A 25,025-nucleotide genomic window follows, 5' to 3' on the forward strand; every position below is an offset into this window, starting at 1 on the left:
TCTCTATCCAGCTTTCTCCTGTATGATAACAAACCCTCAGCCAGTGCATGTCTTGATGTCACTAGCACCACATTGTCTATCATTCTTCCTTACAAAATAGGTTAAGCTCAGTAAGATTGGAAGCATTAAATACTCAGTCAGACTTTATTGGGATTTTTGTCCAGTTTGGCCAAGATTTAGCTCCATCTATCAATTTAAAAAAAAAATTTTTTCCTGGTGACAAAATTCATCCTCACAGCATCAGCATGATGCTGCCATTACGTTCTGTCCCTGTTATGTACTCAGATGGGACAGTGCGGGTTGATGTACGTTTAACTAACATAAATGTAAATGTACCCAATTGCAGCTGAAGGAGAATTGGCCAAAAATAATAATAACTTAGTAAAATACTTTTTTAAAAACTTAACAACATAAAGAAAATAATACAAACATGGGGATGGATAATACCAGAGTTCCCATGAGCCTCTGGATTGGTTCTCTGATTATTTTCCCCTTCTTAATTAACTCAATGAGATGTCTTAATATAACACTGCTTTGGTCTTCATGGTGCTGATCACGCATAGGTGTATCTACTTACTAATTAGGTAACTCCTCAATTTCTCTGGATTTCATTTTAGGGTATCAGACTAAAGTGGGCCGAATCCAAAAGCACAACTAATGTTTCTAATTTTTCTTGTTGAAAAACCTGCAAGCCACGAGTCTTTTCCCACTTCACAATTATGCGCAAGTCTGTTCTTGGTCTCTTCTCTAAAATTACAGTCAAGTACAGTAAAGCTTGTGACTGTAATGTGAAAAAGCTCAAAGGTTATAAATACTTTTTGAAAGCACTGCTTCTGAACCACAGCTTTAAGTGAGAAACTCTGAGGCCGCCTGTTCACAGAGGTGCGACGACCTTCGATAGCTTATCGGATAAAGCACCAACTTTAACTTTTATACAACCCCATACACACACTCCTCTGCTAAGTTTTGCCACTTCACAATCTAAAAACAGAGATTACTCAGATGCTACGCCTCTGCACCAACTTTATTTTTAATAAAATTCAGCTCGACAATAAAAAATAAATAAATAAAGCTGGGACAGACAGACAAACTGCACTTATAGAATACCTCATTAGCTCGTTTTGAAATAGACGAAACTCCATAACATCCACGAGACGTTTGTGCTCTGTTTCTTGATTGTAATGATGCCAGGTCAAAAATAAGTTGGTTGTTGTTTTTAAAAAGCTCATAAAAATCTCATTACTCCATATCAGGGCCAATGCTATTTGCAGTTTGCATCTTTTTGATGCCCAAATAGCCATAAATGTTACTTTTAACTGTTAATAATCTCCTTGAATATGGACAAAACTGAAATTCTTCTTGTTGGCCCTGATCATCTAAAAAACCTCACTTATCCTCTATTGGATCCTCTGTTTGTTATTAAACCCTGTAAGCATGTTAAAACCGAGCTGTAATTTTGGATTGTAATATATCTCAATCTGCATTTTATTGATTGATTTTAAAGCTTTAAATGGTCTGGTTTCTTCCTGTGTTGTTGAGAAGCTTCTAGAATATCTCCCTGGCAGACCTTTAAACATTTTCTTGTTATAGCAGCTCTTGGCTCTTTGAGCTCATACCAGTTTTTATACTGTCTAGCTTTAAAAGCAAACTCAAAACATGCTTATTCTCTCAAGCTTTTACTTCGTTTTCATAAAATGTTATCCTCCTGGTCATTAGCCTATTTTTACATCTTTCATTTCCTGATTTAATGGGATCTTCTTTCTCAGTGCTGTTTTAAATCTCTATATTCTTACTTGTAATTTGGTTGAATTGGTGTTTTTAGCGCTTCTTTGGTTGTTTTTATTTCTATTCTTACATGTCCTTCCAAGCACATTGAGTCTACGACCGTCGTATGAAATGTGCTCTATAAATAAATTTGATTTGGCTGTCATCTTTTTAAGCATAATCAAAATGTGACCCTCTGCTTAGTTTTTTCATATATTTTTTTCTTTTAAATAGAAATAAAAAGTCTCTTTTTCACTGTCCATCGTTCCTGGGTCTAGCTATCTATCTTTCCCATTGCGAATAACAGTATCCTTTACTAAAAGCTATCTTACAAAGATTAAAGCTTCAAAACAAAACATATTTATTGACATAACCTTTCTTACTGGGCTACAGTGACATTTTGTGGTCACAAAACCATTTTTCTGACTAGGGCACCAAACATTTAACATTTAGACTGGTGATAAATTTAAAGGCACTTCATAGAGGAAATGATGTGAAGCCTCAAATTGGTTGCAGTCCAGAATGTTTTCACACTTCAAGCTTGCACCAAAAGATCACGCCTTTTCTGGTCTGTAAAACCAGCTGATTAATTTCTCTGTATCTAAGCTCTCAAACACGCTCCACAATCACACTTTTATCAAGCCGTGGTTACCACCACCACCAGAGGCATCTCACGCCTCCCCACAGCAGTGAAAAAAACCCAGATGAGTAAACTTTGCTCTATTTAGAACTCCTAACACATCGATACGTAAAATATTTCCAGGCAATTCTGTCCATGACCCAAACTGTATGCACGGTTTACTTGCTTGGCGACAAATTGCGTCTTAACATTCTGTCGCCACACCGACTCATGTGCATGTAAGGATGTTTCCAGCAGTTAAAAACGTTTGACATGCTGCTTGTGGTGCAGCATGTTGTCTCTGCTTTATCAGAGGAGATAACAGCAGAACCACTGGGGGGCCATTACAAGCTAATCAACCGTTATTTTTTTTTATTTTTTTTTTTAAGTCATTTCCAGGCAGCTAAGTTCAACTGCATTTCTTTTCCATCAGTATCTGCAAAGACTCTTTGAGGAAGCCTGTATAACATGAGTTACAATGGTTAATTTCTCTATAGGGATACTACAGTATTTTGAATTTAATTAAAAGAACCTTCAACCTATCTACACTTTGACAATCTATAGTGTATTTGATTTAGGGCTGAACGATAAGACTCACAAATGTATCACGATGTAGGCAATTCATTTCGGTCGATACCGATAATTATTAGCTTTTGTTTTAAGTATCTGAAATACTGCTGAAATGTTGGCATCACCTTGCCTGCTTCATCTACAGTTTTCATTCCACGGCGTTGTTTTTTATTTTAAGCAGCTACAAGTATGAGACACGGTGGCAAAACGTGAAACTGCTGCTGCGCAAGTTGCTCAACTTGTTGTTAGCAACTCATGCCACTCATCTTTCTGAGCTGGACATGAGAGGTTGAGCATCTAAAAGCTTTTTCCTCTGCCAAGATCTCCCAGAATGCTGTGCAGTTCTGGATCGCAGTTCGGTGAAAGTATTTAACATTCCATCGGACATATTGCCTGTTGATATGTCTATCGTGATATAAATTAACTTGTTGTCCAGCCCTAATTTGATTGGAATTTAACGGGATGGTAATAGTAATGGTAATAATAACAGAGACAGCAGATGAAAATTCCCAACCATTTTCCTTTTAACTGGAGCCAGTTGTCCTATCTCGGCTAAAGAAAGCCTCCCTGCTTCATTATGCTGCCACCACTATGTTTCATCGAGAAATGTTGATGAGATTTTCCCAGACGAGCTGTGGATCTGGCTTCTCTTGCTAATGCTCTCCTTGCCCTGCCCTGTCAGTTCAGGTGGATGACCAAATCTTGGTAGGTTTGCAGTTGTGCTGTACTCTTCCCAGTTTCTGTTGATGGGGCAACCAGTGATCTGTGGGATGCTCAATTTGATAAAACAACATTCCAACGTTTCAAGCTTGGAATGTTGTTTTCTCAACTGATTCTACTTTAAACATTTAGACCATCAGAGAAGTATTTAAACCAAGATAAGATCATCTATCAGTCAAAATAAATGAAATGGTAGCTATTTGCTCGTACTGTATTTAAGTGCGTCAGATTGACTGGTGCTGAATCTTCTGCTGTATGCATAAGAAAAGATGTCACAAGGTGCTGTATGTCAGTAATGATGTCATGAATTCACTGAACAGTACAATAAGCTATTCAGATACAGCTTAGCTGTTTCGTTAAAAAAAAAAAAAAAAAAGCTCAGCGAAGACGTTATGAAAAACCTCAGGACGTCTGTTGGAACGCTGACATTTGCTTGGACGAGATAGAGTGAGGTCATGGTGTTGTTGCAACTACAAAAAAAAAATCTCCTTTTGCAATCTTTTCTAAGGAATTGAAATGTTGTTTTTTTTTTTTTTCTTGTTTAACGTGACCACAAGACAACGTAAACCTGTGAGAGTAACAAGTAGTTTCCTGAGAACAAACCTTTTGTGGTTTTTTTTTTTTTTTTTTTTTTTTTTTTTGATTCTTGTTGTCGTAACACACGGTTCTGCAGGGACGGCCTTGACTCGAAGGCCTCTAGTCAAATGGAATGAAAGAAATTTCTGAACAATAGCCAAACTGAGCAAAAAGAGACAGAGTATCCAAATAAAAAAAGAGGGAAGGGAGACATGTGCTTCGGACCTTTGCCATCCCTTTGAACACGTCCCCCTGTCTCTCCTTTAAATTTGCCTGCTTCATTTGGGGGGAGTACAAGCTGAAGCAGCCAGCACATGTTTTTCTGTGACTTCCATTTCTAGCTGTATGTAAACTCAGTTCTTTGTGTTTGTTTCTCCTTTGGTTTGAATCAGAGAGCACAGATGATGCATCTTCTCTTACCCCCACCTCCATTCAGCCATCAGTGGACAGTGATCGAGTGTCTCTAGCGAGCCAACCAGACACCAGCTATCCACGAGATTATCTCCTCCTCTCACAGTGTGAAACAAGGAGTATAACCACTAGGTATGTGAAATCAGGAGAAAGTTTTACACCACTGGTTGTGTCATAAGGTGTGGTGGTTGTGGTGAGGAGATGACGCTGAGACCCAGGTAAGATGATGAATTAGATGAGTTTAATGATGAAAATGCTCGATAAACAGTCCAAGACGGGCAGCACGGCGAGAGGCAAGCACACAGCTAGATGCCGGTAGCAACTGACTACAGAGACTGAAACACTAGAGCTGACGCCGACACAGGACTTAGCAGTACAACTGCGACGACGGACAGACTGATGCAGACCAAGACGTACGTTGACAACAATAGACAAGGACCCGACAAAGAACACAGACAACAGGTGAGACTAAATACACACGGGGTAATCAAGGGAATGAGACACACCTGGGAGACAATCAACGGGGAGGACAGGACAGAGACTCACAGGGGACAGGATCACATAGAAAAACTCAAAAATAAACACACAGAAACACGGTACATGACAGTTTGATGTGTAACAAGTGTTTTCGTCTCTTTTTTTTGTTTGTTTTACATCTGTAGACAAGACAGCTTCACGAACTCTGACATCTCTCTGGAGCAGAGGTTGTCAGACGATGCAGTCAAGGACGTGCACGGCGAGTCTTCCCTGTCCTCCATTTCTCACATGAGCCGCAGCCCGTCTCTGTACTCCAACGGGAGGATGTCCAATGCTCCCTTCAGCGCTCCGTGCAGCTTCCCAGTGTTGCCGTCTGCCTCCTCTTCGCCGCTCCATCACTGTTCCCCGAATGTCTTCCAGTTCGACAAACCTTTCTCTCCCACCGTGTTCGACGCAGCCGGCGACACCCAAACGCCACCCCCGCTTCCGCCCAAGCCGACTCACCTGTCAGAGCTGCTGAGTAATGGAGGAGCTCACAGGCCAAAGACGTTCAGTCCGCAGCACTTCCCCGCCAGCGTGCCGGCATTTTCCAGAAGAACCTCGTTGTCCGGATTGGATCATTTCACGATGGGTACGGATTTTATTTCAGTGTATGTGTGCAGCCTGAAATAAAAGTATAGCTGCAGCCAGCGGCGGTTTTTGAATCAACGGTCCTGTTGGCAGAGTCCATTCTTCTGCCACATTTGTTCCCTAATGAAGCCCATTTGTCAAGAGGGAAAAAATATTACACTTTTATTAGGTAACTTACCCCAAAATGTACATGAAATAATATTAATCTGATGTAAAATGATACAGTATAAGGTGGTCCTAGTGCCAAGATGGCACTAGATGCTTATGGACCAAACCTTAAGCTATGAATCAGATTCCAAATTTGGAATAGCCATGATATATTTTCTTACACTGGAGCACACATTGTAGCAGACTGAGATATATATATATATATATATATATATATATATATATATATATATATATATATATATATATATATATATATATATATATATATATATATATATATATATATATATATATATATATATATATATATATATATATATATATAATTTCCATTAGAACACTTGGTTTGCAGTGCAGCTAATTGAAATCATTATTTTTGGCTCATGGCGCCCCCATAGATCATGCTTCCTGGAGGAGAAAGCCATAAAACCTCCCTCTTGCTAAAGTGTTCTTTTTTACGGTTGCATATTGCTTTAGAATCTGATGAGGTTTTTCTTATCTCATATTTTCAGGCAACGCCGACAGCAGATTAATGAGGAACAGAAGACAGAGTCTTAATTTGGTAAGAAGATGTTGTGTTGTTATTGGGAGTATGATGAAAACATTTGCACATAAAACTACAAGCTTCAGCTACTTGGAATTTAATCACAACATTTAATGAGTCATTTTACAGGAAACGGCTAACTGAGCCTTTGTCTAAATGGAATAAAATCTACCACCAATCACATTTAAAGTTTATGCATTACAACAGTACAACAGACATTTTTCTTTGTAAATGAAAACAAATCCTAAAACTTCTTAGAGTTCTATATCATCATCATGTCAAACTGAAGTAGAACAATATTTAGTCTGTGCTCTTCACAATCACAAAGGACTGCTTGGTATTTTATTACATTTAAACTATGCAACAACAGACTTTCCCTGCCCTTGTTCTTAGTGCATACATCTGATGTAGATTTTAATGGTTGAAATACTTAAGGTCACAGAGAGTGGGCGGAAAACAATGCTGTATAATAAGAACTAGAGTGGGGAAAATATGCAACAAATATTACCTTTACAATATTGTTTAATAGTGCAATGGTATATTTTTCTACAACTGTGCTGACCTTTACTCAAGGAAGAAGAATGCATGGCAGAATGTAGTTTAGCATATTACTAAAACAAAAAGCAAAATGTAGCATTTCCTGAAACGTGATGCTGAGCTTTAAAAGCCACAGTCCGCCACTGCATCAACTGCAAAAAAACAAAAAAGCAGCAGATGCAGATTGTTTCAATTCCTGCCAGAGAATTTGTGGCCTGTTTTCAAGCATATTAATTTGTGTACGCTATCACTTGCAACAAGCTAATGCTAGCTATTGCTGGTGTTGGCATTAACCAGATAAAAATCAGGCTTCGTCAGCCCTGGAAGCTGACGTGGCCTGGGCCTAGTTACCTCCAAAAGATGCTGATACACACCAAATACCAGACAGCCTCTAAAATTCTTCAGGAATTTTCTTAGATGTTAACTTTATGATGTGAAACAGAGACCCATTTCTAGAACAAGTTCTTTAAAAAGACATGGTGTTTACCTAAGGCAGTGTGCAGATCTTTAGATACTTTCGATCAGAAAATGGGTATAAGAAAATATGAACTCTTCTTCTTCTGTACTTAAACGGTTTAAAACTTCTGCGACTAATAAACAAAGTTGGAAGAGGTTCCAGATTTGGTAAGAAGACGTTGTGTTGTTATTAGGAGTATGATGAAAACATTTGCACATAAAACTACAAGCTTCAGCATTTAGTTAGTTGTTTAGCAGGAGCGACTAACTAAATGCTCACTACTGAGTAGAATAATAAGGAATATTAAAATATTCTAAAGTTGCCTGTTAGAGAATTACAGTACAGAGTTGCATTAAGATGTGAAGATGTCTTTAAATGCAAGGTGGTTAACTTTAGGGATCCATCGTGTCAGTAAAAGTGTTTCTCTTTTTGTCTTGCTGTGATAAATATAAATGTGTGTAGTTTACTAAAAACTACTGGAACTATAACTGAAATGCTACAAAATATGAAAGTGGAAAAGCAGCTCATGCTCTGTGATGCTATGGACTTGTTTTCTTGCAAAGGCCCTGGAATCTTGTTACAGTTCATGGAATCACAAGTTACTTGAAATAAAGTAATTAAGAAAATTGTGGGATCTTTTAGAATACTGAAAATGGGTAGCTGGGTTTTTCAGCAGGAACATGGTTCTGTACATATGACCAAATTTAGGGTGGAAATGATTCACTAAACACAAATGCTCTTCATTTGTGTGAAAAGATCAGGACTTTTCCTGTAAATGTACATAAAAAGGCCAGAGTACAGCCCTCCAAATCTTCTTTATCTTAATTAATGTAAAATATTTCCATCTAGATTTAAATACCCATGCCGTGCCAGTAGGTGGCAATAACCTGAACATCAAATGCCAAATTAACATACAAAAGGAAGGGCATCCTTCCTTTTGTAAGCCAGTAATTCCCCTGGAGCTGTTTCCTGTCTCCTCTAAATGATGAATGCTTCTCAGACAATGTCTGTTTGTAAAATATGAGAGAGATACAGAAAAGACAATAAAAACTACTGCTGCTGCTGTTGTGGCGTACAAAGCGAGAGTGGGCAGGCTCAGAGTAGGCTGCTGTGTGTTCTTCTGCCAAATACTGTGCACAGATACACCCAAGACAGTTGTTAAAAAATCTCCACTTTGAGAAGCGCTTTTGTCCAATTACAAAACATATTTGTATGTGGGTAAGGGGAGAATGTCCTACTGCTGTTCTACCAAAACTAGGAGATCTGAAAGCTCTTTAAGCATGTGTTCATAGTGTTTCGTCTGCATTACAAAAGCACTAATGCACCCGTCCGATCAAATGATTCTTTCTCTCTTTTCAGCCCTGTTTAAATACGGTACGAGTTCAAAGCTACCAGGACGACTCGTACGTCCCCATGGCGTCCCCTTCTCCGTCTCTTCCATCTGTTGAAGGTGACAGTTACATCCCCATGAGCCCCAGGACTTTCAGCTTCCTCAGTACAAACTCCAGTGCTGAGTCTGCCTCGTCACTCAGCCCAGTAATGTGCCAACCTGGAGAAATTGCACCGCCTCCAGTTCACCGGCACCTCAAGCCTCGCTTACGGAGAGGTGAGAAGAATTTCAGGTCCGAGTGTGAAAAGAGAGAGAAAAAAATGGAAAAACTAATTTAGGTTTAATTTTTATCATGGCAAGCATCGTCTGGGAATTATTCAGCATCTCTCAAAAGTATTCATACACCTTGAACATGTTGTCATCAAGGCATTTTATCAGGGTTTTATTTGACAAACCAACACAAAGTAGCACATAATTATGTGGTGGAACAACAATGAAAACAACACATTTTGGTAGTTTGAATTGTTTTCATGCAGTCATGAAAATGTCCACTGCAAATTTTTCTTTTATTTGTTTTTTGGAGATTGGGGAGATTTTCTCCCTTCAATTTTGGAGAGTTCTCTTAAAGGAAATGCATGTATTCTCTAGTTGTAAAGCATGCATGTTTTTCTTTGGCATAAAGCCTAAAATTAGACATAAAAATGTGGTTAGTTTGACTTATGATGAAGAGTCATTATAGTTTTGCAGCTGTAGATCACCTTAAAGGTGATCCTTTAAAGTTAGCGGGCTGTACAAAAAATGACATTTACTACACAAATTTATTCTCAGATATTGAGATTTTACCTGATCAGTTCTGCCTGTTTTGAGCTCATTGAGGAATGCTCTGTTTTAGTGCTACATCACAATTATGCAAATAAGCTCCTGCCCAACCCCTCCGTACTCAGTGTTTACGATTAGCACCTCAGACAAAATAGCTGCAAACAGATCCACAGTGGTACAAACATACATCTTTGACCCAGAAGCAGAAGTGGAGCTTCCTGAACAACCATCAAGCCACAACCACTGAAGGATTAAATGATGTGAATCTGACGTACATTTATATTTTTTATTAATTCAAATTCTGAGGATTCTGCTTCGCTTCGGGGCATTGTGCCATAATGTGAAATTGAACAGCTCACATCAGCACAATAATTCACCATGAAGACCTTTTTAAGATATACTCTGTGAGACTACAGGAGAAGCACCTCTCTCAAGATGTAAAAAAAATATTCAGATGATGTTGGTAAAGTCCGAGTGTTCTAACATTTTTTCCACAAATGCCGCAACTTCTCAGTGTAGCCTATCACTTTCAGTTTATTACAATTCTTAGAGTACATACTCAGATGTTGTGGATAACGTAATGCGAGACACAGGAGTAGCTCTGTGTTTTTGTGAATTGGAGAAAATGCATGGACACATGCATTTTCTCCAATTCTGTAATGCAGCTGGAAGCAAAACATTTCCCTTTTCCAGCAGCCATTGTGCAGCAATAATTCCAGCAGAACAAGCTTTGCCTCATCTTGTCATGAAGCCTCTAAAGCGTTCATAGCAGCTGGATTTATACTGAGCTTAAATTACACACTAATTAGGGTACTTCTGGCAGTAACTGGTTGCACTAGATTTTATTTTAGGTATATCTAGTTGTACACACATCACAGATTTTGGATTTTCATTTCAAAACTATTTTGACAGCTCTACATCATTTTTTCTTTCACTTCACAAATATGCACCACTTTGTGTTGGCCTATTGAAGTTTTTGGTTGGGGAAAAAAAAAATCAAAATATGAAAACGGTCAAAGGATTTGAATACTTTTCAACTGTGTTAAGCTGACAAATAGCTAACTGTGAAATTTCTGAATCCACAGTTCGACCTCCACCTCTTGACCTGAGAGGCCTTTCGACAATTACTGAATTTCCCACTCATATCCCGCTATGCAGAGTAATGACTGATTCATGGTGAGAGCAAAAGCACGTCTCCACATCTACAAATTCAGATTGTAGATCTATTACAAAACTTTGTTTAGATATGACAAAGGCACATACAATTTAAAGAAATTTACTCTAAACATATGAACTGGAATTACACCTTACAAGCACCAAAAATACAATAAATAAATAAATAATAGGATAGAATGAAATATTCTCTGTGGCTGGGTATTTTTTTCTTTAATCTAGATTATGTTCCTCTTTGTTTTTAATCACAGCTTTCCACTGACCCACTTACCTCTAGACAGAAGGCTTGAAAACGGAGAAAGTTCAACGGACGAAGTGACAAACTGCTCTGCACTGGTAAAACCTGGATTTGATAGTGTTTTAAGAACCATGTATGCATAAAGTGAACGCTATGACTCCGTGAATTGACTAATATTCAGAAGAAATTATCAGTATTTTATTTATACCATGAAAGCTTGCTGTGGGAGTTCACTTGGTCTGCATGTTGTTAAGAAAAAAAAAGTTAATTTTAAACAGTAATAATATGAACAATAGGACCATTTGTAAGTGGAAAAATCAGTTGAAGCATCACATATCTAAGAAATCCTAGATTTCTGTTCTGTAATCTAATTGTGGGTTTATAGTTGTAGCTTTGTTCTTCAATGTGTGCAGATTTGCTTCAAATTTTTAAAATAATCGCAACACAGAAGTGTTTTAGATTTACACCAATGGTTGCTATGTGCTGCTTATTATATATAATAAATAAACTATAATAAATAAATATAATAAATGTGGGCTATCTTGTAGCCATTTAATATGAAGATGAACTAATCTGTATTTCATGGAAGATTTTGTAGGTATTTTTTTTTACCAGTCAAGATTCTTCTTTATCTTAGATATAAGAACGAAACTGTCAACATTTTTTCCAGATTTATCGATATCATTACGAGAGAGAATATCAAGCTGTGTGTGTTAAACAGCAGTGGCTGCAAAATAGGATTGTAGTACTAATTTCAAACGGGGGAAAAAATGTCTAATTGAGTTTACATTTGAAACTGTCTTTAGCGTGTTAGGTTATCACATAGCTAACAGGATTCACTGACTCAGGTTTCTAAAAAGCTGCCAGCATTTCAAAATGAAGCATGTCTCACGACAGAAATTCAGAACATGAAAAAGGAACTTCCCCATAAAGAGTTTCCACCTTCCTATTCATATTGTCTGCAGAAAGTTTTGTTCTCTCTCTCTGTGGTAGCATGAATAAATGTCAGGAATGCCCATGCATGCCTCGGAAAATACAGTGTGGTTGTAATGACGTTCTTGTTTGTTTTTTGTTTTTTTTTTTGCATCCTCTCCTTCATTTAATATCAGCAACTTGCTGATATTAAAATGAGCCCAGTTCTTCACTCAGTGACACTGCCAACACTTTGGTGTGATGGTACTTACTGTGAAGTGTTTATTGACCAGGAGAAAAAAAATTATATTTGAGTTTCGTGGTGCATGTAATATAAAACACAGTTAATTCAGTCTAGAATATTGAAGTTGACGCTGCATTGTTTCTCTGGCAGGAATTGAGACAATCACTCTGTCTCCCCTTGGATGGAGCAGCTCAGCACTGGAAGAGAAGCTCAAACCTTGATTATCTGTCACTGGATTTCAACTCTGCATCCCCCTCCCCTGTGCAGAAGGTATGTTTTGGCTGATAAATTAAGTTTCAGGAATTTATTCTACTAATGGCTGCAGAATTGTTTGTTCTTTATTCCTATTATCATTGATTTTGTGTTCTTCTTGCAATTATAAGTGCATGTCCCACTGTATGATTACTGGAGCAAATTGACGTTGTTGCATGAGGGAGGGACATATGAGTGGGGCTTTGTAGAGTACTTTTGAGTTGTTAATGTCCAGCCTGCAGTGGTCAACAAGCACTTGGCCTGGAAGCTGATAAAATTGCTTTAAATGTTTATTGCAATTTGAAAAAGGAGAATTTTCCTAAGTCCACAATTGGTACTTGGATCCATGTGAGAAGGTCTGTATTACAATTGTGTCAATCTCCAAAAATCGTGTTGCTAACTGGGGGATTAATGACACAATCCTGGTTCGTGAACACCCTAATGCAACTTAAAGAAAATTAACACAAGCACTGAACACTGTTAATGTAGCAAAAAAGAATCTCACCATATCTCTTTACCATCTCTCGCTCTCCTTTGTTACGTCCAGCAGAAGCCACTTCTCGCTGATGAGTACAAAGTGGACTACGTGCAAGTGGACGAGAAGAAGACTCAGGCCCTACAGAACACAAAAATGGAGTGGAAGGACGTCAGGCAGTCGAAAACCTGAACACAACATGTTTGAGGATGCAATCATTAACATGGACATGAGTTCAAGAAGATCAATATTGGAAAAAAAAAAAGAGTAAGACATTCACGTAAAGAATTAATGGAAAAGCACTTTTTAAAACAGCACTGAAATGAAAGTCACACAAAAGCCATGAAGCCATGAGATGCTTGTTTTTCTAGAGGAAGCGCGCAGTTGCACTCTGCAGGACAGAAATGTAAATTGTACTTGATCATGCAATGCTCACTGTGATTTTTCAGCTCATTGTAGCCTAAGATTCATTCAGTTTTGTCGAAATGAAAAAAAGGTTGTAAATATGTGTACAAATGTAATATAAAGGTCTAAGTCTATATAAAAGTCTACGTGCTTGTGTTCTATAAATGGCATGAACTGGCTTGAAACTTTTCCAGGTACTCCTGCAGCATAATTCCCAGTCAAAATATGTTTGTGGGAATCATAAGGGGTTTTGCTCAGAGAGTGGGCTTGGATTTATGATGAGCTTTCTGTGGAGCCACTTGATTTATTTATTTGGAAGGCCTTCATGTAACTCTTTGGCAGTCCATTTTTGGCAACTTTCAGCCCATCTCCAATCTGCAAGGTTCACATTATAACTTGCTTTTATTGTTTTTTGTTGTTTGTTGATAACCTTAGTTATGCAAAGTCAAATGACAGAACAAAGATTTCTTTCCTGACTGGTATTTTCAAGCTAATAATCTGCACAACACACTCTAAGTAGGTTGGAAATACATATTTTTTTGTACAGGTATAAAACAACTTTTTTTAGTAAAAAAAAAAGTGGGTGCTGCCTTTATATATTTATTTATATTTTTGAGGGATCATCTTGTCTCATTGGGCTTTTTATTTTTATAGCACTATGCGTTCCCATGGTTACAAGCATGTTGCGTCATTGACATGCGCTGTGGAATGGAGAGCCAGGAAAGGAGATTTTTGGAGAAAAAAAAAATCACTGAAGTCGGGAGGAAGTCACCATGCAGGATTTCACTTGTGTGTGTTTAATTTGATCCAGCAGGAGAATTTAGCGTGCTTGGCTGAGTCAGACCCTGGTGTCGATTCGCGGTTTCGGCTGATCTGCATTTTGCCATCACTTCAGGTTTGGTAGAGTTAAAGAGGCTAGCGGCACCAACAGCAACAGCAGCTGTTGCAGACTCGCATCACAGCCAGAAACCGAAGAGGCGACACTCGGGATGGGGGGCGGTGAGTGTCCTCAACGTTGTTAGCAAGCACCACAGCTAGCTAAATGCAGCTTGGACCAACTGAAGCCTTTTGCTGGTAAAGCTGCTGCAAGGCCTGGCTAAACCTCAGACCAGGTAGTGTACAGAAGTTAAAGCCAAGTTAGCCTTCACAGAAATGAGACACTGAAACACATACCCGACACCTAAAACCATTACCTGACCCGTGCGACCGCACTTGATTATACGGTAAGTCTGCTTACTTCACTGTAGGTCTGTTAGCTTTGTGCTTTTGTTTTGCTGCCTTTTATAGCTGACTGTGGTTCTTTGTTCCGTTTACAAAAATTGTGGACGTCGACTCCCCTTTATAACGCAAGACTTTGGTAAAATTCAGCTGCTACATTTGAACATATCGCCTGTTGCTTTTTATTACCTGCTGCATGTATTCACGCTGTAGCTAAACCCCCAGATTCTTTGTTAGGGGAACCGCGTAAAATATTGCATTTACGCATTTAGTGTATTGGAAGCATATAGGTAGGATATGTTGCGCATTTATTTTATTTATTTAATAAAAATTTTTTATTTAACTCGAACAGAGTTTTATTTACTTACCACTATCTTACAATTGGGCGTATTTCGTCATCTGTTTACCATAAAGGTACATTATATTTTACAAACTTTAATTGAATTTAAAAGTATATTAGCTTTCCTTTAAAACTTAAATATTGTAACAGAAAAATCGTATGAATTTGAATTTCAAAATGTTCTTAAGATATGACGTATAATAAATCAAAGTAGTGTAAATAGGTGGACGATCAGTTTTTCTTTATTGCTGAATACATTTGATGATAGACACTGTGACTAATGTCCGATCTCTGGAGTTAGGTAAACCGTATAGAAATTATGAACATAATTGAAAAAAAAGAAAAGAATCAATAGCTAGCTTTTACTAGGTTTTGTTTTAAATTAATTTGGTAGAGGCTTATTCAATTTTATATCTACTTATTCTACAGAATAGTAGCGTTTTTGGCAGCCTCATATCCCCTTGGTGTTCACACTAGCACTGAAAATGCCTCAGCCTCATTTTAATTATATGCATCTTGGATGTATTCTGTCTAGAATTTTTCTAATTTTCCCAAAAGAGTCACAATTTCTGCATGTTCTATTAATTTACATACAGAAATTAGTGACCAAACATATAAAATTTGGAAAAAAGTCTTTATTTTGTCATACCTATTGGCCACACTTAATAGGCATGATTAAAAGGACATTACATTGTACAAATTTTGACTTTAAAAGGTTTTCTTATTTTAGCTTTTCTCAAAACTTGAAATTCAAATGAATCATGATTTGTTTGTACATGTATTTAAGAAGGTAAAACAAAAAATGTGGCACATATTCAAACTACTAATAAACTACTCTTGAATGTAGCAAATGATAAAGTTGAAAATGAATGAAAACAGTTCATGCACCATCCAGTTGTTCCATATTGAGAATGTCTGACCGTCTTGCAGACACACTAAAAGCCTATTTATGTCATTTTAGACATGCCCTTTTCTGTAACTTGAGATAAGCCGTTCTATTTTTTTAAATGCATCCCCTCCCTTAAAAACAATCAGTGAAATTCTCTTCACTGGAAACTATGTAAGGAACAGGGCCCAAACCGTTTCCTCTACACTCTTCATTGTCTTTTGTTTTCAAAAGTTCTCTTCTTTAGTGATGCTTTCAAATTAGGGATGTGCCGATCAGGTTTTTTCCTGCCGATACCGATACCAATCACCCATGAGGGCCGATACACCGATACCGATCACATAATTACTATTTATTTATTTTTTTATCATAAACCCTACCGGTTACATTATGTGGAAAAAGGAACCATGAATTCACCTTAATTTAGACAAAAACTTGTTTTTAATAACTTTTTTCAAGAAGAAAACTAAACAAAACAGGCATTGTGCAAATTGTACTGCTATTGATAATACTATCTTTAACAGACTTATAACATATGAAGGCGCTGAAGAGGCTAAATAATACAAAGAGCCAAAATAAAACCTCTCAACATTGCCAAAAAAATTCAAGTATAAAACTTAACATTCAAAGGCAAAAACAGGTTCCATTACAATAAACAATCCAGAGTTACTGAATGAAAACTTCCAGTTAGCATGGCGGCTAGCTGATTACTGCTAGCTCTGATTGGCTGTTTCTGACTGAGCGGAGTAATTATGCAGATCAGGGAGGAGATCGATTATTTTTTTAGAGATTATCTGTCTCATGTTAGGACAGCGAAAGTTTTAATATGTATGTAAAATGTATTTTTTTAAGTTAGATGCTGCAGCTTTAAACAGAGATTCGGTGTGAGAGTCACCACCAGGTGGAGCAGAAGCGAAGCTCCGTCTGTCAGATATTACTACCTGTAGCAGCGGTTCAACAGCGAGAGCAGAACCAGCGTCTTACATCGCAGCTCGAAGACTTAAATAATTTTGCGGGTTATTTGTTTAGCTTTCTGACCGTCATGCTAATCCGGGTGAGTGTTTGTAGCTGTGCGCTGCTTTACCTGCTATCTGATCCTCCGTATGTCTTTTTTACTGCAGTGAGCCTCGATGTAGCCAAACTCCGTCAAGTATGGCACTGTTTTTATGTCGTATTAGCTTCGTTGTGTTGATGCATTTTGACGTGCTTTAATTTTCCGCCGCAACATGCAAACTTCCCCATTCACTCAGTGCGTTATAGTTACACATCGCTTAGGATTTGTTGCTGCGCGTTTGCGCAGAGTGAAGGAAAGAGGAGACCAGCTGCACAGGCAGGCTGCGAAATGAGATGATCGGTATCGGCAACAAGAGCCAATGATCGCCGATCACCGATCATGCACTTTTTCACGAAAATCGGCCCAATTATGATCGGTGACCGATCGATCGGCACACCTCTATTTCAAATTACTATTTTATTGGGCGGGGGGGGGGGGGGGGGTGAGAATCAGTTATAAAGCAGCAAGACAGAAAAGCAGAGGGTGCTAGCAGCAGAGATATGAAAAGTCAAAAGAAGCAAATGAAAATTAAACCAGTTTTGTGATGGGTTGGATGTTGTTTTACATTAGTGTACTGAAAGCATTGTTCCTTCTTCATTATTGTATCCACTTTCTATAATGTCCCAGCCCCACTGGTGGCCAACCTTCGCATCTACTTGACTGTACCCTATCATGTTCTTGACATTTTCCTCTTACAGTTAAATTCTAGTGTAACATGAGCTCTGATTTTGGTTCTGATTTTCTGCATACAGGGCTCAGATGGAGGAAATCAGCTGATGTTTAACCTGTTATGACTTCTGTCAAACACTCCCCTTTCTGAAGGACGCAACAATGAGTTCTCGCAAGGTGGAGGAGCTACCAAGTGACAGCAAGGATTCACCTCCTGCTGCCAGTCAGCCTTTGCCAACTGAGCCTGATGGTGTCACGGAAGAGCTCCCGTCAGAACCAGTCCACGAAACTGCAAAGTCTCAAAAAGCGGGAAAATTCAAGAGGACTGCCTTGACATTTTTCGGTGTTCGTAAAAGTATCTGTATTCTACCGAGTTTCTTTGGAGGGAGGAACAAAAATCAGAACAAGTGGCCCTCTAAGAAAGGAATCAGCAAAAGCAGAACACACGATGGGCTTTGTAAGGTCAGCGATGACAACGCTCTCAGGAGTGGTTATGTCTCTTCTGGAGACTTTGAGTACCACAGCCACAGGGATGCAGCTGGAGATCTCCACAGTGGCTGTCAAGGGGAATGTAATCACCCAACCCCTGACCAGAAGTCACTGACTCTTGGTCGACAGAGAAAAGGCTTAAGGAGTCTTTTTCAGAGTTTTAGGCATCACAGAAGCCAGAGAAATAATGATACAAGTGAAGCTAATGCTGTGTCTTCTCCTCAATGCAAGAAAGAGGTGCCTGTTGTCCAACGCAACACAAACCGCAGTGCCACAGAGTTCCTAGAATGTGATCACGACGTGCCTGAGTTTGTAGAGGATCTGTGTGACATTTCCATTGGTCTTGAATGTAGTCGTGCAGATGCAAAAGCAAAGGAGAGCAGCATGGAGAAAGAATGCCCAAAGTCTGAGCCTCAGCTGTCTGAGGACAAACACAAGGACTCTAATTTAAAGGCAGTACCTTCTGGTGGTTACGACAACAGTTCCAGACGTTCCAGCGAGCCTTGTCTGAAACTTCAGACGGCGTCCGAAACACCTGCCGGTTCGTCGGATCAGCTGAACCTAATTTTTGGAGAAGTTTCATCATTGAAGAGCTTTGATTCCCTCACAGGTTGTGGGGACATCATCGCAGATCAAGAGGATGACAGCATCACGGAGAGCACGGTGTCTGGAGAGAGGAGCAGAAATGGAGGGAAGAGGGCCTCTTGTTATCTCACCTACCAGGGTGGCGGTGAAGAGATGGCCTCTCCAGAAGATCTGGATGGAACATGTCTTCAGGATTTCTGGGGAAGCAACACATCAGAGGTTGTCTGCTACAGCTGTGATCCGGACCAGACAGAGATGACCGCTGAGTTGACAAGTTTGCACAATGCAGATGCACTGAACAGCAGCAACAGCACACAGCAGGCTGGATCGATGGACACGTCATCCATAGCTGATGTTCTAACCCCTCAAAGCGAGCATCAGGAGTCAGGCCCTAATAGCGATGAGGGATATTATGATTCCACCACGCCAGGGCCGGACGAAGTGCAAGAAAAAAGGTCTGGCAGATTACCCAGGGATAGTTACAGTGGGGATGCCCTCTATGAACTTTTTGCACCTGATGAGAGTCTCATCAGCCCTCATTATGAAAACAAATCCCAACTTCCCAGTTCAAAACACGGTGACTACTTAACGGAGTCAGTCAACTCAACAGATCCTGCCTTTGTCCTAGAAATGAGTCACTTACAAATAAGTGCTGATCTGTACAAAGATGATTTTCTTGCGATGTCAAGTTCATTCAGTAAAAATCAGGATATCGGAGTGAATGAAAACTGTAATTTGAATTTAAAACCGCAAATATTAGTCAACACGAACAATCTCAAAGCCAAGATTTTCGATGAAAAAGAGACTATGCTTGCTTCTGCCGACAAAAGAACAAAACCCATAAATGCAGAACGCGAGAAAAGATGCAGTGGTTTATCGTTTGGAAGCGCATCAGACCCAGACTTTGAGACCTTCTGTGAACCCAAAGAGGAGCATATTGAAGAAAACAAGCCTGTGGCGCTACCGTACAAAAATATAAATTCTCAGTCTGAAGAATGCAACAGCTACATAGAGGATGGGCAGACTGTGTGTTTCTCACAAGCACTTGTGGATTACACAAAACACACTCAGTTGCTCTGCAAGCTGGGTAGTGAGGTGGACGACTTGGAAAGGAGCTCCGCCTTCACTTCAAACATGGAGGCCTTACCAACGATTGTCACATTTGATGTTGTAGACCTTCGCAACGAGGGGGAATACGACGAGCAGATCCACATGGAGTTGGAGGAGGATGTTTCATCGCCTTATCAGGAGTTTGAAGAAAGCTACCTGCAAAAAGACGCATTTGCTGAATGCGACTATCAAATGTTGGACCTGTATGAACAGAATCTGATCAGCAAAACATGGGCTGTTGCTAGTCTCCCGCGGCATTTGGGTCTAACAAGGGTCAGCCAGCCCACATCAAATCCACTGTCCCTGGACAGGAGGAGCAGATCTTTGGATACGGATAGCCTTGAGTTGCCTGAAACGTACATAGAAAACAGACCTGCTGTGTCCTCAGAGCAGGACTCTGAGAGGAACTGTTCACCATATTATAGAAAGAAAATAGTCCTGTCTGCCTCAGAGGTCAGAGACTGTAACGATGTTACGAGCCTTTCATGGCAGAAGAAATCAGAAGTAACTGTGACAGATGAAATTGCTGAAAATGTCCAGAGTCTCGGTCAAGTCCACAAGCAACCACAGTATTTTTGCTCTGTGTCGGACGGCCTAAGTTGCGATTTAGTTTCACAGAATCCAGAACTCTACAGTAGGCAGTGTCATCTTCCTTTGCGATCAGATTGCTGTCTTCCTCATAGCACCTTTGGGATGAAGGACGAGGAATCTGATGATGTTTTCTGCCAGAGTCCTGCTAATTTACACTCTCACAGTCAGGGCAGTAAAGGCAGAGCCCTAGCAGGAAGGGAGGTTCCATCTCACACTAGAAGTCCCCTCAACTCTCCCTCAGTTAAGGAAAAAACTGTTATCTTTAGTGAAGCAAAGGGGGATGGGGTGACCCCTGTGACCTGCAATAATCACCCTGAGGCCACCTGTAATTGAGTGTGAATCACATATAAATGTGCCACAGAGTGTTTTAATTAGGGCGCTGGTCATTTCACCCCTTCGCCAAATCATATCTTTGTGGTTTTGGATGTCTGGAACTTATTTAAATACAAAATGTTGCTGTTTGCTCTGGAATGTTTTGGACAAACCATCATATCAGTCAGGAGAGACCTTTTATCAACTATCAATAGTAATGTAAAGTCATTTTCTGTGGTTCATATGACTCCACAAAAAATATGTACCAGCAGGGTTAATTTGGTTTAATTGGAGAATTCTAATAAGTCGAGTAGTAATTCCTTATTAAGTCTGTTTTGTTTTCCTTTATTTTCTTTACTTTTTCCTATTTTTCATGAGTTCCATATTTTACAACCATTATTGTTGTAAAACGTACCAACAGTCTAAAACAGTGGTTTCCTGACCTGGGTTCTAACCTGGGAGAGTCGGTCTCAGGGGTTCGGCGAAGCCTCTGCCGCAGAGGTAAAGACACACTTGTGTAGTCATGATGACACACCATCACTTGCTGCAGAGGATGACGTTACATTGCTTGTTCAGTCAGTGCTGCGGGGAATTTTGTGCGCGCAGTAGTCAACGGCTGTCGTAGATGTACGTCGTGTGGTTTCTTTCTTAATATTTCAATCCATGCTAAATATGTTGAGCAAAAACAGAAAGTGGTCAGACAAATATGTGCAACATGGAGTCACGTGTATCACGGAACGGAATGGGAGTCAGCATCCTAGCCACATGATATGCAAAGCCAAGTTGAGCAATGCTTTATTCTGGCCCCAAAAATGTATTTTGTGGATTCAAAACGACAAAAAACAAATTTAAAATAAAAAAAATTAAGTTATTAAAAATTTTAAATTCTTAAAAAATAAATTTAATTTATTTTTAATTAGTAAAATAGTAAAAATATATATTTTTGGGGGCTGACATTCTTTTATGAGGCTGAAATTTTTTTTGGGGGGGCAGAATAAAGTAATACCGTAATTTGTTGCGAGTTCAGGCACTGTGTTGGTTTTGTTCTTTGAGCAAGGTGATGTTCATGCACGGCTCATTTTGTGCACCAGTAAGAAAATGTATACTTATGTCTTGAATTTGGGGAAAAAAAATCATAGCGAAGCTGTTTATTGCATGGATCTTGTTCTTGCCATTGAGCTGGCTTCTCAGGACTTGCCTTATTCGTTGGAGGTATTTGGCTGTGGCTCCTTTCCTTGTGACCTCATTGAGGTTGCCATTTGCTTGTGGTATTCCCAGGTACTTGTAACTGTCCTCAATGTCTAATATTGTTCCTTCTGGGAGCGAGAATTGGCACTGATTGGCACTGACATCCCAATGTCAGTGCTGTAGATCCTGGTGGTGTGGATCAATGAGTCGATGTCTCGCTCGCTCTTGGCGTACAGCTTGATGTCATCCATGTAGAGGAGGTGACTGATTGTGGCCCCATTCTTGAGTCGGTATCCGTAGCCAGTCTTGTTGATGATTTGGCTGATGGGGTTCAGGCCTATGCAGAACAGCAGTGGGGACAGAGCATCTCCTTGGTATATGCCACATTTGATGGACACTTATGCAAGTGGTTTGCAGTTAGCTTCAAAGGTGGTTTTCCACAGCCCCATCGAGTTTGCAATGAAGGCTCTTGGAGTCCTATTGATGTTGTACATCTCTAAGCATTCAATGATCCAAGTGTGTGGCATTGAGTCATAGGCTTTATATACAAATATATATATATACACTGCTCAAAAAATAAAGGGAATACTCAAATAACACATCCTAGATCTGAATGAATGAAATATTCTCATTGAATACTTTGTTCTGTACAAAGTTGAATGTGCTGACAACAAAATCACACAAAAATCATCAATGGAAATCAAATTTATTAACCAATGGAGACCTGGATTTGGAGCCACACACAAAATTAAAGTGAAATGTTCCCTTTATTTTTTTAGCAGTATATATATATATATATATATATATATATATATATATATATATATATATATATATATATATAAAAGACCCTTATTTCTACACTCATATGAACTTAAATACATGCTTTATTTTGTAACAATTACCAGAGTAACAGTAGCAAAGGACTGTTTTCCACCTAATTCCCCATATCAGCCATGATTTTCCAAGCGCTCCTTTTTACTAGTTTTTATTTTTCACTTGTTTTGAGTAGTATTTTGAGTTTCTGTGAGATAAAAACAACTTATTTAGAGAGCTGTCATCATGTTCTAAACACACTTTACCTGAACATGTTATCACTTATCTTTTTTTGGCAGTCTCCTCAAATGTTTCTGTAGAGTTTTCTGTAAAACCTGCATCCTGTTTCTGCTGACTATCTCAACATAGGGTCACGATTCACTGATAATTTGTGTTTACTGACCAAAACAGAGATCAGAACTAGAGTTAATAGAAATAAAGTATGATAGAAAGTTAAAAATAGGACAATAAGGCTATGGGACAAACTGGCAGCTTATTGATATGACCTGGCGAAGGGGCAAACTAACTCAGACCGGCTTTTGTGTTTATCCAAAGTAGCATTTGTATCTCATTTTGTCTTGTACAGCTGATTGTTTTGAACAGTTTGACTCACTGTGATGGACAGGAGGTAATATAAATGTTTAAAGCAATTCAGACATGTGCAATAAGAAAGATAACGACCTGCTGCATTAAATAAAATGCCCTGAAGTCCAAATTTAAAAAAAAAGAAAAAAGCATTGCTCCTTGTATGTTTGCACACGACTTTCTCAGATGCTGACTGAAAGGGTTTGAGGAGGTGGTTGTGTAATTTACAGTGAAAATGCCAACACTGTCATCTCGTTAAGCTACTGAATTTAACTGGAATGTTGGGTCTCAACACTAAATCTCACACTCTGTTCTGTATTATCGCCACTCATCGGCCTGGGTTTTATTGTGCAGCGGCTTCCTTTTTCCACTGCTGCCTTTCAGCAATGAATGCTTTTGCTTTAAATGTCTGGTCATGTTCATGCTTACAGTCACTCTTTGCAGTAGTGAGGTCTGTTTTGAGCTCTATAGATTTATTCTCACATCAGATTAGTTATAAGGGGAAAAAAACAGCAGTTTATCAGTTCATAAAGAGAAATATCAAATGCCTTGAATTTAGTTTTCTTAAACAGAGACACGTTTTGTCACAGATTTAAAATACATTGAGTGGAACTAAAAAAAAAAAAAAGAAAAGTGCCTGTTGGCTAATTTATCTCCCATAAATAAGTGTAGGGAACATACAGATGGTGCTAGTTAACGATGGTGATAGGGTTTTAACTTTAGCTGTCACATTTCATTTACATATAGTAAACTTTGCAAGGCAAAACTACTGTATTTGTTTAGCTCATTTCTCATGCAAATGGGGAAAAGGCTAAATAATGTTTATCTAAGAGATACTAAAGAGCCTCCCCAGAAGCAGTTAAATAAAAGTAAAGTTGAAAACATGTTTACTGTGCTTGCTACAGGCCTGGAAATGGCCAAAACCATCATTTTGTGCTTTTTTTTCCCCCTTCCTCCTATCGTTTATTTGGATAAACTTCGTATACTAGCTAAAAACATGCACTCAGTCATTGAATTCAAGTGTGCTGAATCAACAAGTTGTGTTTTGTTTGAATTTGAAATCATATTTTTAAAGAAAGCTGGTTTCACCTTGTGTCATTTTCTTGTGAAACTATGTTTTTAACAGCATTTTCAGAAACAATGTATTTGTATTTATATTTTCAACTATTTGTAGATTGTAATGTGGACATAATTGTTACAAATTGTCAATACTGTATTTTGAGTTCTCCAACTCTTTTTTTTATGGAGTTGCATTATCTGTCTGAAAATCTGTTACAATTTGTCTGAATAGAATACTGCCTTACATAAGAATAAACACGACAACAGTTTAGCTCTAGTTTTGTTTTTTCCTCTCTTTTTTTCCAGTTCACCAGCAATCAGTTCACCAAGTCTGTGGTTGAAAGTGTGCCTTGACTGTGAAAACTATTTTAACTACACATATTCACACCACCAGTTGAGAGAAGTTCATATTTTCAGGTTCAGACACCTAAAAGTTTGTGCAAATAGAAAGCTACCTGCACTGCAAATATGACTTTGTGTTAGGCCTGGCTCTGAATGAGATTCCCACAAGATTATATGAATTAAAATATCATGGATTTATTAACAAAAATGTGTAGCTTTAGCTGATTTGTTCATATTATTTCCCTATTCCTACTTGAAACAGAGTTGCTGTAATAGGAGTGATTGGTGGCACTCCTGTAATTTCCATACAAGGACCCTGTTATTTTTTTCTCAACAGGAAATCTTGTCAAACATTCATTTTTATTTATTCATTTATTTTGCAAACAAGGGAAAAGTGTAGCAGCCTACTTTTAGTGAGGTGGCCAGCTTTCAGAGCAGCATGTGAGGGAGGGGCAGC

The 25,025-nt window shown here is 38.8% G+C and overlaps 2 protein-coding genes across 3 annotated transcripts in view; both read left to right on the forward strand.

Annotated features, from left to right (window-relative positions):
* Nucleotides 1–13,465, forward strand: part of gab3 (GRB2 associated binding protein 3) — an 18,750-nt gene extending 5,285 nt beyond the window's left edge. The window contains exons 3-10 of one of the 2 annotated variants that reach the window (XM_014971277.2): nucleotides 4,642–4,792; nucleotides 5,323–5,768; nucleotides 6,451–6,500; nucleotides 8,836–9,082; nucleotides 10,711–10,801; nucleotides 11,050–11,134; nucleotides 12,343–12,462; nucleotides 12,992–13,465. In XM_014971277.2, the coding sequence (XP_014826763.2) occupies nucleotides 4,642–4,792; nucleotides 5,323–5,768; nucleotides 6,451–6,500; nucleotides 8,836–9,082; nucleotides 10,711–10,801; nucleotides 11,050–11,134; nucleotides 12,343–12,462; nucleotides 12,992–13,111 (1,310 nt within the window). In that variant the 3' untranslated portion in view covers nucleotides 13,112–13,465. The remainder of the gene's footprint in view (nucleotides 1–4,641; nucleotides 4,793–5,322; nucleotides 5,769–6,450; nucleotides 6,501–8,835; nucleotides 9,083–10,710; nucleotides 10,802–11,049; nucleotides 11,135–12,342; nucleotides 12,463–12,991) is intronic. The other variant, XM_014971278.2, reaches the window with a different exon arrangement.
* A 145-nt stretch (nucleotides 13,466–13,610) lies between these two features.
* LOC106906128 (APC membrane recruitment protein 1-like) lies at nucleotides 13,611–24,503 on the forward strand. Its single transcript, XM_014971257.2, has 2 exons — nucleotides 13,611–14,547; nucleotides 17,575–24,503. The coding sequence occupies exon 2, from the start codon at nucleotides 17,654–17,656 to the stop codon at nucleotides 20,597–20,599; it is 2,946 nt and encodes a 981-aa protein (XP_014826743.1). The 5' UTR covers nucleotides 13,611–14,547; nucleotides 17,575–17,653; the 3' UTR covers nucleotides 20,600–24,503.
* The last annotated feature ends 522 nt before the right edge of the window (nucleotides 24,504–25,025 follow it).

The sequence above is a fragment of the Poecilia mexicana genome, unplaced genomic scaffold (genome assembly GCF_051168715.1).
Source record: "Poecilia mexicana isolate PSO_F unplaced genomic scaffold, ASM5116871v1 scaffold_14, whole genome shotgun sequence".
Classification (NCBI taxonomy): domain Eukaryota; kingdom Metazoa; phylum Chordata; class Actinopteri; order Cyprinodontiformes; family Poeciliidae; genus Poecilia; species Poecilia mexicana.